Source organism: Malus domestica, chromosome 07, assembly GCF_042453785.1.
Source record: "Malus domestica chromosome 07, GDT2T_hap1".
Taxonomy (NCBI): Eukaryota; Viridiplantae; Streptophyta; class Magnoliopsida; order Rosales; family Rosaceae; genus Malus; species Malus domestica.
The window spans coordinates 6,541,994-6,559,416 of NC_091667.1; the positions used below are offsets into that span (position 1 = coordinate 6,541,994).

The 17,423-nt window shown below is 44.0% G+C and overlaps 1 protein-coding gene across 1 annotated transcript; it reads right to left on the bottom strand.

Annotated features, from left to right (window-relative positions):
* Positions 1 to 8,130: 8,130 nt before the first annotated feature.
* On the bottom strand, positions 8,131 to 17,149 carry LOC103438814 (small ribosomal subunit protein uS14m). Its single transcript, XM_070825188.1, has 2 exons — positions 16,649 to 17,149; positions 8,131 to 8,445 (listed from the first exon to the last, which is right to left on the bottom strand). The coding sequence occupies exon 1, from the start codon at positions 16,970 to 16,972 to the stop codon at positions 16,661 to 16,663; it is 312 nt and encodes a 103-aa protein (XP_070681289.1). The 5' UTR covers positions 16,973 to 17,149; the 3' UTR covers positions 8,131 to 8,445; positions 16,649 to 16,660.
* Between the last annotated feature and the right edge of the window lie 274 nt (positions 17,150 to 17,423).

Sequence of the window (17,423 nt, forward strand, 5' to 3'; positions counted from 1 at the left end):
AACATAAGATGTTGAAGATGAGTACTCGAGAGCAATGTCAGGTAAGTAATCAGGTAAGGGGTTCCAGACAGTCAGTTCCTGGCTGGAAGCTTGATTCCAAGTGCTGACTGATTGCTCTCTTTCTCCTTGTCTTGCAGGTAAAAACAAGGGCAAAAGAAAAGACAGGGAAAAAGCATGATATGGGATACTCTTGCTTTTAACCCTGATGATATGAGATATTCTTGCTCTAGTATAGCTTGTTTGCAGAGGTATTATCGGGGGGAAAGAAAGCTGAATATTTCGAAAGGCTTCGTTGGGAGTGCCCTCTCAGATATGATGGAGGGTTGAGCATTTTTGCAGGTCTGCCTGTCCGTTGGGGATGAAGGTCGACATATATAGGAGTCTCCCTAACAACAAGTAGTAATGCTATTCCTTTATCCTGCTTGGTCATAGCACGGTAGTAGGAGCTGCCCTGTCAGAGCACTTTGAAAAAGTGGTTTGTGGTATCTGGCTCTCGAGATTCGGAGAACGATGCCTCTTCGATTTTTGAGAAAGCAATCATGCTGGGGGTCTGACTCTCGAGATTCAGAGAGCAGTGTCTCTTCGATTTTTGAGGAAGTAATCATGTTGGGAGTCTGGCTCTCGAGATTCGGAGGGCGGTGCCTCTTCGATTTTAGAGCAAGCAATCTTGTTGGGAGTGTTGTCTCGAATGTGAGTAAAGGTTGGGCATGTTTGCTAGTCTACCTTGCCACGAAGCACAGAGGTTGACACACAGGGACTTTCCAATTATCCAGCAATGGTACTGTTCCTTTACCCTCTCTTCGATTTTGAGAAAGTAGTCATGTTGGGAGTCTGGCTCTCGAGATTCGGAGGACGGTGCCTCTTCGATTTTGGAGCAAGCAATCTTGTTGGGAGTGTTTTCTCGAATGTGAGTAAAGGTTGGGCATGTTTGCTAGTCTACCTTGCCACGAAGCACAGAGGTTGACACACAGGGACTTTCCAATTATCCAGCAGTGGTACTGTTCCTTTACCCTTGTGGGTAATAATATGGTAGCTAGACCTTCAAAATTTATGTGTCTAAACTTTGTTCGTGCTGTTTCTTTGCTATTCTTTTACCTTTCTTGGTCAGAGCGATGTAGTGGGAGCTGCAAGCTTCACGTGCTCAACTTTGGCAGAGAACTTTGGCAAAGTTATCTGTGGTACCCATGAGCTATTGTTGCGTGTGGGAAGTGGGTGATTGAACAGTAAGATTCATGTGCTTTCTACTTCACCAGAAGTCTTCGACAGAATGCCCATAATTTCTGCAAAGCTGAGTGTGCGTGTGACAGGTGCTGACAAGGCTAGAAAAGTAGGTGCCTCTTCGATTTCTGAGATCGGCCCTCGTGGTCTCTAAGCAGCCCAGCTTTTGAGAAAGCGAGCGCCTCTTCGATTGATTCGGAGAACGATGCCTCATCGATTTTTGAGAAAGCAATCATGCTGGGGGTCTGGCTCTCGAGATTCGGGGAGCAGTGTCTCTTCAATTTTTGAGAAAGTAATCATGTTGGGAGTCTGGCTCTCGAGATTCGGAGGGCGGTGCCTCTTCGATTTTGGAGCAAGCAATCTTGTTGGGAGTGTTTTCTCGAATGTGAGTAAAGGTTGGGCATGTTTGCTAGTCTACCTTGCCACGAAGCACAGAGGTTGACACACAGGGACTTTCCAATTATCCAGCAATGGTACTGTTCCTTTACCCTCTCTTCGATTTTTAAGAAAGTAGTCATGTTGGGAGTCTGGCTCTTGAGATTCGGAGGACGGTGCCTCTTCGATTTTGGAGCAAGCAATCTTATTGGGAGTGTTTTCTCGAATGTGATTAAAGGTTGGGCATGTTTGCTAGTCTACCTTGCCACGAAGCACAGAGGTTGACACACAGGGACTTTCCAATTATCCAGCAGTGGTACTGTTCCTTTACCCTTATGGGTAATAATATGGTAGCTAGACCTTCAAAATTTATGGGTCTAAACTTTGTTAGTGCTGTTTCTTTGCTATTCTTTTACCTTTCTTGGTCAGAGCGATGTAGTGGGAGCTGCAAGCTTCACGTGCTCAACTTTGGCAAAGAACTTTGGCAAAGTTATCTGTGGTACCCATGAGCTATTGTTGCGTGTGGGAAGTGGGTGATTGAACAGTAAGATTCATGTGTTTTCTACTTCCCCAGAAGTCTTTGACAGAATGCCCATAATTTCCGCAAAGAGTGTGCGTGTGACAGGTGCTGACAAGGCTGGAAAAGTAGGTGCCTCTTCGATTTCTGAGATCGGCCCTCGTGGTCTCTGGGGAGCCCAGCTTTTGAGAAAGCGAGCGCCTCTTCGATTTCTAAGATCGGCCTTCGTGGTCTTTGAGCAGCCCAACTTTTGAAAAAGCAAACGCCTCTTCGATTTCTGAGATCAACCCTCGTGATCTCTAAGCAGCCCAGCTTTTGAGAAAGCAAACGCCTTTTCGATTTCTGAGCAGGCGCCTCTTCGATTTTTGAAGCTCCGTCGAGTGCAGATTTTTATAGGGGCTGGCATTAAGTTCCAAAACACACTTGAATCTCCACCAGTAGAAGCTTCATTCTTGCACTTCTAAGATCTTGATTTGTCCGACCTCTTCTCTCTTCAACACCTTTGAAAATGTCTGGCCCTTCCGACCGTCGTTTTGACTTGAGCATTGTTGAAGAGGCAGCCCCGCCTTCTCCAGACAACATATGGCGCCCATCCTTCGTCTCCCTTACTGGTCCTCTTACCGTTGGGGATTCCGTGATGAAGAATGATATGACCGCTGCGGTGGTGGCCAGGAACCTTCTCACTCCCAAACATAACAGACTACTTTCCAAACGGTCTGATGAGTTAGCTGTTAAGGATTCGCTGGCTCTCAGTGTTCAGTGTGCAGGTTCTGTGTCTAATACGGCCCAACGCCTATTTGCTCGAACCCGCCAAGTTGAATCATTGGCGGCTGAAGTGATGAGTCTCAAACAGGAGATTAGGGGGCTCAAGCATGAGAATAAACAGTTGCACCGGCTCGCACATGACTATGCTACAAACATGAAGAGGAAGCTTGACCAGATGAAGGAAACTGATGGTCAGGTTTTACTTGATCATCAGAGATTTGTGGGTTTGTTCCAAAGGCATTTATTGCCTTCGTCTTCTGGGGCTGTACCGCGTAATGAAGCTCCAAATGATCAACCTCTGATGCCTCCTCCTTCTAGGGTTCTGTCCAGTACTGAGGCTCCAAATGATCCCCCTCCGTGCCTTCTCTTTCTGGAGCTCTACCGACTGCTGAGACTTCTCCTAAGCAACCTTTGTGAAGGCTCCCTCCTGTGTGTTTATTTTGACTCATGTATATGTACATATTTGTAGCTTATCGGGGATATCAATAAATAAGCTTTCCTTCATTTTAACGTATTGTGTTAAATACACCAAAGCCTTCTTCGCTAAGTTCTTTGAATTTTCTTTTGTTGAAGCTTGTATGTTGAAGCTTTCTGAGTGGAGCATGTAGGTTGGGGTAGTGTTCCCTTAATTTCCCGAGTGAGGAAAACTTCTCGGTTGGAGACTTGGAAAATCCAAGTCACTGAGTGGGATCGGCTATATGAATCTTAGAACGCCATTGTGCTCGATCCTGTGTCATGTCCTTCGTTAGATCCAAGTACTCTAAGTCTTTTCTTAGAGTATCTTCCAAAGTTTTCCTAGGTCTTCCTCTACCCCTTCGGCCCTGAACCTCTGTCCCATAGTCACATCTTCTAATCGGAGCGTCAGTAGGCCTTCTTTGCACATGTCCAAACCACAGTAACCGATTTTCTCTCATCTTTCCTTCAATTTCGGCTACTCCTACTTTACCCCGGATATCCTCATTCCTAATCTTATCCTTTCTCGTGTGCCCACACATCCAACGAAGCATCCTCATCTCCGCTACACCCATTTTGTGTACGTGTTGATGTTTCACCGCCCAACATTCTGTGCCATACAGCATCACCGGCCTTATTGCCGTCCTATAAAATTTTCCCTTGAGCTTCAGTGGCATACGGCGGTCACACAACACGCCGGATGCACTATTCCACTTCATCCATCCAGCTTGTATTCTATGGTTAAGATCTCCATCTAATTCTCCGTTCTTTTGCAAGATAGATCCTAGGTAACGAAAACGGTCGCTCTTTGGTATTTCTTGATCTCCGATCCTCACCCCTAACTCGTTTTGGCCTCCATTTGCACTGAACTTGCACTCCATATATTCTGTCTTTGATCGGCTTAGGCGAAGACCTTTAGATTCCAACACTTCTCTCCAAAGGTTAAGCTTTGCATTTACCCCTTCCTGAGTTTCATCTATCAACACTATATCGTCTGCGAAAAGCATACACTAAGGAATATCATCTTGAATATGTCCTGTTAACTCATCCATTACCAACGCAAAAAGGTAAGGACTTAAGGATGAGCCTTGATGTAATCCTACAGTTATGAGAAAGCTTTCGGTTTGTCCTTCATGAGTTCTTACGGCAGTCTTTGCTCCTTCATACATATCTTTTATAGCTTGGATATATGCTACTCGTACTCCTTTCTTCTCTAAAATCCTCCAAAGAATGTCTCTTGGGACCCTATCATACGCTTTTTCCAAATCTATAAAGACCATGTGTAAATCCTTTTTCCCATCTCTATATCTTTCCATCAATCTTCGTAAGAGATAGATTGCCTCCATGGTTGAGCGCCCTGGCATGAACCCGAATTGGTTGTCCGAAACCCGTGTCTCTTGCCTCAATCTATGCTCAATGACTCTCTCCCAGAGCTTCATTGTATGACTCATTAGCTTAATACCCCTATAGTTCATGCAATTTTGTACGTCGCCCTTATTCTTGTAGACAGGCACCAAAGTGCTCGTTCGCCACTCATTTGGCATCTTCTTCGTTTTCAAAATCCTATTGAAAAGGTCAGTGAGCCATGTTATACCTGTCTCTCCCAAAAGTTTCCACACTTCGATTGGTATATCGTCTGGGCCTATTGCTTTTTTATGCTTCATCTTCTTCAAAGCTACAACCACTTCTTCCTTCCGGATTCGACGATAAAAAGAGTAGTTTCTACACTCTTCTGAGTTACTCAACTCCCCTAAAGAAGCACTCATTTCATGTCCTTCATTGAAAAGATTATGAAAATAACCTCTCCATCTGTCTTTAACCCCGTTCTCTGTAGCAAGAACCTTTCCATCCTCATCCTTGATGCACCTCACTTGGTTTAGGTCCCTTGTCTTCTTTTCCCTTGCTCTAGATAGTTTATAGATATCCAACTCTCCTTCTTTGGTATCTAGTCGTTTATACATATCGTCGTAAGCCGCTAACTTAGTTTCTCTGACAGCTTTCTTCGCCTCTTGCTTCGCTTTTCTATACCTTTCACCATTTTCATCGGTCCTCTCCTTGTATAAGACTTTACAACATTCCTTCTTAGCCTTCACCTTTGTTTGTACCTCCTCATTCCACCACCAAGATTCCTTTTGGTGTGGGGCAAAGCCCTTGGACTCTCCTAATACCTCTTTTGCTACTTTTCGGATACAACTAGCCATGGAATCCCACATTTGGCTAGCTTCCCCCTCTCTATCCCACACACATTGGGTGATTACCTTCTCTTTGAAAATGGCTTGTTTTTCTTCTTTTAGATTCCACCATCTAGGCCTTGGGCACTTCCAAGTCTTGTTCTTTTGTCTTACTCTTTTGATATGTACATCCATCACCAACAAGCGATGTTGATTAGCCACGCTCTCTCCTGGTATAACTTTGCAATCCTTACAAGTTATACGATCCCCTTTCCTCATTAGAAGAAAATCTATTTGTGTTTTTGACGACCCACTCTTGTAGGTGATCACATGTTCTTCTCTCTTCTTAAAGAAGGTGTTGGCTAAGAAGAGATCATATGCCATTGCAAAATCCAAGATAGCTTCCCATCCTCGTTTCTCTCCCCAAAACCATGGCCACCATGAAAACCTCCATAGTTGCCTGTCTCCCTGCCCACGTGTCCATTTAAATCTCATCCTATAAATAACTTCTCCGTCTGAGCAATTCCTTGCACCAAGTCTCCAAGATCTTCCCAAAATTTCTCCTTCGAACTCGTATCCAACCCTACTTGAGGTGCGTATGCACTAATCACATTGATAAGTTCTTGTCCTATTACAATCTTGATTGCCATGATTCTATCTCCTACCCTCTTGACATCTACAACATCTTGTACCAAGGTCTTGTCCACGATGATGCCAACACCGTTTCTCGTTCTATTTGTGCCCGAATACCAAAGTTTAAACCCTGAGTTTTCTAGATCCTTTGCCTTACTACCAACCCACTTAGTTTCTTGTAGGCACATAATATTTATCCTTCTACTCACCATAACTTCCACTACTTCCATAAATTTTCCCGTTAAGGTTCCTATATTCCACGTTCCTAAACGCATTTTGCTCTCTTGAACTCTACCCTTTTGTCCTAGCTTCTTCACCCTCCCCCGTCTAATAGGATCAAAGTACTTCTTTTGTGTGTCCCGGGTAAAGTTGATAGGAGCATATGCTCCCAAACAACTTTGAGTGGAGTCATTCGAAAAGAAGTTTCTATGGCCCCCTTGCTCATTTAACACTGCATCCGAGTGCCGATGGAGATACAACGACCCTTGCTCACTTATCACTGTGCTCGGGCCACACAGCGCTCCACTTACGGGTGACGCCCTAGCTTTAGCGCGATTTTGTTCTGGATTCATTTTCATAAGGATTCGACGTGATCATGGAGTGCCGGCTGTCGACTACCTGACGCCCTCCCCCTCCTCCTTTATCCGGGCTTGGGACCGGCCATGTAAGACATAGGCGGAGTTAGTCACCAGCCAACAACCATTACAAATATCATAAAGGGCAATAAAGATAAAGTATTAAGGTCCTGATAAGGTTCCAACACTGACCTGCGCACTAACCCATTAATAATCCCAAAAAAATGCACACAGCCATGCTTTCTCCTCTCTCTGTCTATCTCTTCTCCCTATCCATCTCTCTATAAAATCACAAGTCCCCCAAAACCGGACCTAACATACTAACCAATCAGAAAATCCAAGGCAACATTAAAGAATACAATTTAAAAATAAACTTATCTTTGGATTTGAGGCATGCAGCGCAAGATCCGGCACACCCCACTCTCAGTAGGGTTTGTTGATGACCCCTACCCCATCTCCCTGAAATCCTGACGACCCATATGGTCTTCTCTGACCATACCCACCCTCTCATCTGCATCAACAGTGTCGAGACCCCTACCCATCCCCCTCGCTCTCCTTCCATTGCCATCTCTCTCTCTCTCTCTCTCTCTCTCTCTCGCAGACCCTCCCCGAAACCCTAATTGAACGGCAGCAAATGATAGTTTCCCGCTGACCCCCTATCTCACCCAAAGCGGAGAGGACAAAATTGCCTTCCATAATAGACCATCTCCACCATTGGATTGTAATCCTTGATGGCAAAAACGTAATTAAATAATTTGGACCTTACTGAGGGTCGGCCTTCCCAACTAAAGCCAACATATCGGGCTGCTGACCCAAAACCAACAGAAATACCAATGGCATCGTTGTAATTAATCTGAAATTCGGATCAAAATACTATTCATTTCTACAGTGCCAATTCCAAACCTTTCTTTAGACTAAAGTAAAGTAATAACCGATTAAAATTGGAATAAACCAGTCAAAACTCATCACTAGCACAAGTATCTGGTTGAAGTAATATATACGAATTAGAAGATATTCTTCAGTTGAAATGGGGAAGTAGAAACTTCAATTACATTACACAGACTTTAACATTTGTTGATACACAATCAATCCAACTTCCAACAGATACGCTATCATCTTCACAAATTGTAGGACAAGAAAACATAACAGACTCGTTCCAAGACTTCATCACTGCAGATTCAATGCAAGAATTGAAACAAAAGCTTCCCCGAAAACAAGAACTGGCGAACAAGACATCATCAAGGCAAATTTTAAAATGCTCCATATTCATGAAAAATTTAAAGAAGATGCATGGGTCAAACCTAAAACCTCTCACTTACAAATGAAGAGGAATACCACTAGACCGTCATTCTCCAAGAAAAGGGAGGGACCTTTTTGTACAACCAAAAACTTCTCTACATATTTATCCTTGGAATGTATATGCTTTTATCAAAAGACCGCACTTGGCATGCATAGTTCATTCATTTGGCACCAAGGCCCCGTGTTTATGCCCACGCAAAAGCGCACACATGCACTGTTCCATACTTCGACTCGGAAAACAAGTACCGCAACATTACAAATAATCATACAAAAATAAACTCAACTTTCAAATTGTTAGCCTAAAACTTTTATTCAACACACCAATAAGCGTATACGTTTTCCATAACCAGAAGTAGAGGGGAATGAGTAGTCTGTCATACACCGAGCAATAACAAAGAAACCGATGAACTTGACTAACTTCTGCAGTCTCATAACCAATCTGGAAGGAAAACAAGCGATGAATAGAAAAGGTCACTTTGCTAATAACTTAATTTGTATAGAAAATAACAATACAACAACAACAACAACAACAACAACAAAGCCTTTTCCCACTAAGTGGGGTCGGCTATATGAATCCTAGAACGCCATTGCGCTCGGTTTTGTGTCATGTCCTCCGTTAGATCCAAGTACTCTAAGTCTTTTCTTAGAGTCTCTTCCAAAGTTGTCCTAGGTCTTCCTCTACCCCTTCGGCCCTGAACCTCTGTCCCGTAGTCACATCTTCGAACCAGAGCGTCAGTCGGCCTTCTTTGCACATGTTCAAAATCACCGGAGCCGATTTTCTCTCATCTTTCCTACAATTTCGGCTACTCCTACTTTACCTCGGATATCCTCATTCCCAATCTTATCCTTTCTCGTGTGCCCACACATCCCACGAAGCATCCTCATCTCCGCTACACCCATTTTGTGTACGTGTTAATGCTTCACCACCCAACATTCTGTGCCATACAACATCGCTAGCCTTATTGCCGTCCTATAAAATTTTCCCTTGAGCTTCAATGGCCTACGACGGTCACACAACACGCCGGATGCACTCTTTCCATTCAGCTCGTATTCTATGGTTGAGATCTCCATCTAATTCTCCGTTCTCTTGCAAGATAGATCCTAGGTAGCGAAAACGATCGCTTTTTGTGATCTTCGCTAGATTGCTCCGGTCATTAGTGTGGATAAGTATATAAATGGATAGAGATAGGAAAGCAAACACAAGATGTACGTGGTTCACCCAGATTGGCTACGTCCACGGAATAGAAGAGTTCTCATTAATTGTGAAGGGTTTACACAAGTACATAGGTTCAAGCTCTCATTTAGTGAGTACAAGTGAATGATTTAGTACAAATGACATTAAGAAATATTGTGGGAGAATGATCTCGTAATCACGAAACTTCTAAGTATCGGAGTGTGGTGTCGTCTTGACTTGCCTTATCTGTCTCATAGGTAGATGTGGCATCTTCTCTGGAAGTACTCTTCCTCCATCCAGGGGTGGTATCTTTAACTGGTGGAGATGCACAAGGTAATGTATCAATTTCACTTGAAGCTTACTTGTAGTTTCAGGCTTGGTCAAGCGCGATACAAACCATGTAGTAGGAGTCCCCCAAGTCGCCGAGCTAGGGGGTCTGCTGAAAGAGGTGACAGACAAGGTAAGCAATCAGAGCTCCGACTGATTGTTCACCTTCTCCCCATCTTGCAGCAGCATGAAGGATAAAGAGAAGAAAAATGAGAAGAGATGATATGAGATACTTTTGCTTTTGAAGAAGTAACTTTCCACAGGCTTATTCTTGAACTGAGCTGGAGGGTTTTCTGGTTTCCTCCAGAGTATAAGGCCGACTGAAGAATTTGAGGGTCAAAACAAGTCCATCAAATCTAGAGTACGTTCCACCCTGCTGATATGGGATACTTTTGCTTTTGACAGAGTAATGAATGTATCGGCACGTGTGCTGTTACGCTTGTCTCCACATGCTTCCTTGTATCCTTCGCACTTGCCCTATCTGTTCCTCAAGCAGATGCGGAATCTTCCCTGGAAACATAAGATGTTGAAGATGAGTACTCGAGAGCAATGCCAGGTAAGTAATCAGGTAAGGGGTTCCAGGCAGTCAGTTACTGGCTGGAAGCTTGATTCCAAGTGCTGACTGATTGCTCTCTTTCTCCTTGTCTTGCAGGTAAAAACAAGGCCAAAAGAAAAGACAGGGAAAAAGCATGATATGGGATACTCTTGCTTTTAACCCTGATGATATGAGATATTCTTGCTCTAGTATAGCTTGTTTGCAGAGGTATTATCGGGGGGAAAGAAAGCTGAATATTTCGAAAGGCTTCGTTGGGAGTGCCCTCTCAGATATGATGAAGGGTTGAGCATTTTTGCAGGTCTGCCTGTCCGTTGGGGATGGAGGTCGACATATATAGGAGTCTCCCGAACAACAAGTAGTAATGCTATTCCTTTACCCTGCTTGGTCATAGCACGGTAGTGGGAGCTGCCAGTTTCACATGTTTTAACTCTGTCAGAGCACTTTGAAAAAGTGGTCTGTGGTATCTGGCTCTCGAGATTCGGAGAACGATGCCTCTTCGATTTTTGAGAAAGCAATCATGCTGGGGGTATGACTCTCGAGATTCGGAGAGCAGTGTCTCTTCGATTTTTGAGGAAGTAATCATGTTGGGAGTCTGGCTCTCGAGATTCGGAGGGTGGTGCCTCTTCGATTTTGGAGCAAGCAATCTTGTTGGAAGTGTTGTCTCGAATGTGAGTAAAGGTTGGGCATGTTTGCTAGTCTACCTTGCCACGAAGCACAAAGGTTGACACACAGGGACTTTCCAATTATCCAGCAATGGTACTGTTCCTTTACCCTCTCTTCGATTTTGAGAAAGTAGTCATGTTGGGAGTCTGGCTCTCGAGATTCGGAGGACGGTGCCTCTTCGATTTTGGAGCAAGCAATCTTATTGGGAGTGTTTTCTCGAATGTGAGTAAAGGTTGGGCATGTTTGCTAGTCTACCTTGCCACGAAGCACAGAGGTTGACACACAGGGACTTTCCAATTATCCAGCAGTGGTACTGTTCCTTTACAGTTGTGGGTAATAATATAGTAGTTAGACCTTCAAAATTTATGTGTCTAAACTTTTGTTAGTGCTGTTTCTTTGCTATTCTTTTACCTTTCTTGGTCAGAGCGATGTAGTGGGAGCTGCAAGCTTCACGTGCTCAACTTTGGCAGAGAACTTTGGCAAAGTTATTTGTGGTACCCATAAGCTATTGTTGCGTGTGGGAAGTGGGTGATTGAACAGTAAGATTCATGTGCTTTCTACTTCACCAGAAGTCTTCGACAGAATTCCCATAATTTCTGCAAAGCTGAGTGTGCATGTGACAGGTGCTGACAAGGCTAGAAAAGTAGGTGCCTCTTCGATTTCTGAGATCGGCCCTCGTGGTCTCTGAGCAGCCCAGCTTTTGAGAAAGCGAGCGCCTCTTCGATTGATTCGGAGAACGATGCCTCATCGATTTTTGAGAAAGCAATCATGCTGGGGGTCTGGCTCTCGAGATTCGGGGAGCAGTGTCTCTTCGATTTTTGAGAAAGTAATCATGTTGGGAGTTTGGCTCTCGAGATTCGGAGGGCGGTGCCTCTTCGATTTTGGAGCAAGCAATCTTGTTGGGAGTGTTTTCTCGAATGTGAGTAAAGGTTGGGCATGTTTGCTAGTCTACCTTGCCACGAAGCACAGAGGTTGACACATAGGGACTTTCCAATTATCCAGCAATGGTACTGTTCCTTTACCCTCTCTTCGATTTTTAAGAAAGTAGTCATGTTGGGAGTCTGGCTCTCGAGATTCGGAGGACGGTGCCTCTTCGATTTTGGAGCAAGCAATCTTATTGGGAGTGTTTTCTCGAATGTGAGTAAAGGTTGGGCATGTTTGCTAGTCTACCTTGCCACGAAGCACAGAGGTTGACACACAGGGACTTTCCAATTATCCAGCAGTGGTACTGTTCCTTTACCCTTGTGGGTAATAATATGGTAGCTAGACCTTCGAAATTTATGGGTCTAAACTTTGTTAGTGCTGTTTCTTTGCTATTCTTTTACCCTTCTTGGTCAGAGCGATGTAGTGGGAGCTGCAAGCTTCACGTGCTCAACTTTGGCAAAGAACTTTGGCAAAGTTATCTGTGGTACCCATGAGCTATTGTTGCGTGTGGGAAGTGGGTGATTGAACAGTAAGATTCATGTGTTTTCTACTTCCCCAGAAGTCTTTGACAGAATGCCCATAATTTCCGCAAAACTGAGTGTGCGTATGACAGGTGCTGACAAGGCTGGAAAAGGCTGGAAAAGTAGGTGCCTCTTCGATTTCTGAGATCGGCCCTCGTGGTCTCTGGGGAGCCCAGCTTTTGAGAAAGCGAGCGCCTCTTCGATTTTTGAGATCGGCCTTCGTGGTCTTTGAGCAGCCCAACTTTTGAGAAAGCAAACGCCTCTTCGATTTCTGAGCAGGCGCCTCTTCGATTTCTGAAGCTTCGTCGAGTGCAGATTTTTATAGGGGCTGGCATTAAGTTCCAAAGCACACTTGAATCTCCACCAGTAGAAGCTTCATTCTTGCATTTTTAAGATCTTGATTTGTCCGACCTCTTCTCTCTTCAACACCTTTGAAAATGTCTGGCCCCTCCGACCGTCGTTTTGACTTGAACCTTGTTGAAGAGGCAGCCCCGCCTTCTCCAGACAACATATGGCGCCCATCCTTCGTCTCCCCTACTGGTCCTCTTACCGTTGGGGATTCCGTGATGAAGAATGATATGACCGCTGCGGTGGTGGCCAGGAACCTTCTCACTCCCAAAGATAACAGACTACTTTCCAAACGGTCTGATGAGTTAGCTGTGAAGGATTCGCTGGCTCTCAGTGTTCAGTGTGCAGGTTCTGTGTCTAATATGGCCCAACGCCTATTTGCTCGAACCCGCCAAGTTGAATCATTGGCGGCTGAAGTGATGAGTCTCAAACAGGAGATTAGAGGGCTCAAGCATGAGAATAAACAGTTGCACCGGCTCGCACATGACTATGCTACAAACATGAAGAGGAAGCTTGACCAGATGAAGGAAACTGATGGTCAGGTTTTACTTGATCATCAGAGATTTGTGGGTTTGTTCCAAAGGCATTTATTGCCTTCGTCTTCTGGGGCTGTACCGCGTAATGAAGCTCCAAATGATCAACCTCTGATGCCTCCTCCTTCTAGGGTTCTGTCCAGTACTGAGGCTCCAAATGATCCCCCTCCGGTGCCTTCTCTTTCTGGGGCTCTACCGACTGCTGAGACTTCTCCTAAGCAACCTTTGTAAAGGCTCCCTCTTGTGTGCTTATTTTGACTCATGTATATGTACATATTTGTAGCTTATCGGGGATATCAATAAATAAGCTTTCCTTCATTTCAACGTATTGTGTTAAATACACCAAAGCCTTCTTCGCTAAGTTCTTTGAATTTTCTTTTGTTAAAGCTTGTATGTTGAAGCTTTCTGAGTGGAGCATGTAGGTTGGGGTAGTGTTCCCTTAATTTCCCGAGTGAGGAAAACTTCTCGGTTGGAGACTTGGAAAATCCACGTCACTGAGTGGGATCGGCTATATGAATTTTAGAACGCCATTGTGCTCGATCCTGTGTCATGTCCTTCGTTAGATCCAAGTACTCTAAGTCTTTTCTTAGAGTCTCTTCCAAAGTTTTCCTAGGTCTTCCTCTACCCCTTCGGCCCTGAACCTCTGTCCCATAGTCGCATCTTCTAATCGGAACGTCAGTAGGCCTTCTTTGCACATGTCCAAACCACCGTAACCGATTTTCTCTCATCTTTCCTTCAATTTCGGCTACTCCTACTTTACCTCGGATATCCTCATTCCTAATCTTATCCTTTCTCGTGTGCCCACACATCCAACGAAGCATCCTCATCTCCGCTACACCCATTTTGTGTACGTGTTGATGTTTCACCGCCCAACATTCTGTGCCATACAGCATCGCCGGCCTTATTGCCGTCCTATAAAATTTTCCCTTGAGCTTCAGTGGCATACGGCGGTCACACAACACGCCGGATGCACTCTTCCACTTCATCCATCCAGCTTGTATTCTATGGTTGAGATCTCCATCTAATTCTCCGTTCTTTTGCAAGATAGATCCTAGGTAACGAAAACGGTCGCTCTTTGGTATTTCTTGATCTCCGATCCTCACCCCTAACTCGTTTTGGCCTCCATTTGCACTGAACTTGCACTCCATATATTCTGTCTTTGATCGGCTTAGGCGAAGACCTTTAGATTCCAACACTTCTCTCCAAAGGTTAAGCTTTGCATTTACCCCTTCCTGAGTTTCATCTATCAACACTATATCGTCTGCGAAAAGCATACACCAAGGAATATCATCTTGAATATGTCGTGTTAACTCATCCATTACCAACGCAAAAAGGTAAGGACTTAAGGATGAGCCTTGATGTAATCCTACAGTTATGGGAAAGCTTTCGGTTTGTCCTTCATGAGTTCTTACGGCAGTCTTTGCTCCTTCATACATATCCTTTATAGCTTGGATATATGCTACTCGTACTCCTTTCTTCTCTAAAATCCTCCAAAGAATGTCTCTTGGGACCCTATCATACGCTTTTTCCAAATCTATAAAGACCATGTGTAAATCCTTTTTCCCATCTCTATATCTTTCCATCAGTCTTCGTAAGAGATAGATTGCCTCCATGGTTGAGCGCCCTGGCATGAACCCGAATTGGTTGTCCGAAACCCGTGTCTCTTGCCTTAATCTATGCTCAATGACTCTCTCCCAGAGCTTCATTGTATGACTCATTAGCTTAATACCCCTATAGTTCGTGCAATTTTGTACGTCGCCCTTATTCTTGTAGATAGGCACCAAAGTGCTCATTCGCCACTCATTTGGCATCTTCTTCGTTTTCAAAATCCTATTGAAAAGGTCAGTGAGCCATGTTATACCTGTCTCTCCCAAAAGTTTCCACACTTCGATTGGTATATCGTCTGGGCCTATTGCTTTTTTATGCTTCATCTTCTTCAAAGCTACAACCACTTCTTCCTTCCGGATTCGACGATAAAAAGAGTAGTTTCTACACTCTTCTGAGTTACTCAACTCCCCTAAAGAAGCACTCATTTCATGTCCTTCATTGAAAAGATTATGAAAATAACCTCTCCATCTGTCTTTAACCGCGTTCTCTGTAGCAAGAACCTTTCCATCCTCATCCTTGATGCACCTCACTTGGTTTAGGTCCCTTGTCTTCTTTTCCCTTGCTCTAGATAGTTTATAGATATCCAACTCTCCTTCTTTGGTATCTAGTCGTTTATACATATCGTCGTAAGCCGCTAACTTAGCTTCTCTGACAGCTTTCTTCGCCTCTTGCTTCGCTTTTCTATACCTTTCACCATTTTCATCAGTCCTCTCCTTGTATAAGGCTTTACAACATTCCTTCTTAGCCTTCACCTTTGTTTGTACCTCCTCATTCCACCACCAAGATTCCTTTTGGTGTGGGGCAAAGCCCTTGGACTCTCCTAATACCTCTTTTGCTACTTTTCGGATACAACTAGCCATGGAATCCCACATTTGGCTAGCTTCCCCCTCTCTATCCCACACACATTGGGTGATTACCTTCTCTTTGAAAATGGCTTGTTTTTCTTCTTTTAGATTCCACCATCTAGTCCTTGGGCACTTCCAAGTCTTGTTCTTTTGTCTTACTCTTTTGATATGTACATCCATCACCAACAAGCGATGTTGATTAGCCACGCTCTCTCCTGGTATAACTTTGCAATCCTTACAAGTTATACGATCCCCTTTCCTCATTAGAAGAAAATCTATTTGTGTTTTTGACGACCCACTCTTGTAGGTGATCACATGTTCTTCTCTCTTCTTAAAGAAGGTGTTGGCTAAGAAGAGATCATATGCCATTGCAAAATCCAAGATAGCTTCCCCATCCTCGTTTCTCTCCCCAAAACCATGGCCACCATGAAAACCTCCATAGTTGCCTGTCTCCCTGCCCACGTGTCCATTTAAATCTCCTCCTATAAATAACTTCTCCGTCTGAGCAATTCCTTGCACCAAGTCTCCAAGATCTTCCCAAAATTTCTCCTTCGAACTCGTATCCAACCCTACTTGAGGTGCGTACGCACTAATCACATTGATAAGTTCTTGTCCTATTACAATCTTGATTGCCATGATTCTAACAATAGAGGGGACAAAAAGGTTAGCTCGTTGAAAACCATACTAAGCATCCACTCTATGGTCAAAACACTAGCCACTGAATCTCGGAACTCAATCTCCTTATTGCGTACTGAATTTACAGATATGAAAATTATACACCTAAGTAATTATTCCTGGAAATGAGCAACCAAAGAAAAAATTATTTATGCTTAAAATCGATCATCTATGGATAAAAAGTAAGGCTGACCAAGGTTTTCATTTCCCAGTTAAATATTTTCGCCATTTCCTCAGAGCATCAAATCTCTTGCACAGCACTAACGTTCCAATTCCGTAAGAAACCCATTTCGGTAACGAAGAAATGACACATAAATATTCAAAAAAATTGCAAAAACATGAAAATAAACAGACATGAATGACGGAATACGCACAATTTCGATTTCATGACGAAACCCATTTCTGAAGCGAAGAAATTGCGAACAAAAAAAAGAGAAAACAATGGAAACGAAGAGCTTGGAGGCGCACCGTTTTGGGAGGCTACCAAGACGCTTTCTTCACGCCATTGAGCATGCCTTTGGAGGCAAGAGAACGGAAAACGATACGGGACATACGGAAGGTCTCGTAGACGGCGCGTGCGCGGCCAGAGAAGATGCAGCGGTTCCTGACGCGCGTGAAGGAGCTGTTCCGGGGCAGCTTGGAGAGCTTGAAGCGGTTCTCCTCGCGCAGATCGCTGGGAAGGGTTGGGTCCTTGCAGAGGGCCTTGTACAGGTTCCGTCTCAGCTCGTATTTCGCCGCCAGCAAGCGGCGGTGGTGGTCCCGTATGTTGGCATTTTCCTCAGACACTGACATCGCTTTTTTGGGTCGAATACTTACCCGCACTCTCTGATTTTGGTTGATGTCGGGTCCTAGGGTTTTAAGCTTTGGAGAGTCTGGAGACCCGTCTAACCGGGTCGGATTTTGACGACTGGCTTTTTCTGAAACGAATCCTAGCAGCCCGGGTAAAAAGATTGGAGAAATGCTAGCAGCACTCGCCTAAAAAGCGAGTCCGTAAGACTCTCCCTCCAGCACCTCCACGTGTATCTCCTCTTCCTCGGTTAAGCTTTATATTAGTTCCATAATTTTTTTTATTTTTTAAAAACGATATTATTTACCTTAACAGGTAAGAAGTGGGATTAAGTTTCACAATGAGTTAATAATAATGTGATTAGAATTCGTTTTTAGTGAATATCGAACATAAAGCCTCTCACGTCAACTGAAGAGAAATATCACTAAACTATATACTAATTGCATATTGATTTCA

Coding starts and splice junctions, on each gene's coding strand:
- LOC103438814 (XM_070825188.1), bottom strand. CDS start 16,972: ATGTCAGTGTCTGAGGAAAATGCCAACATACGGGACCACCACCGCCGC.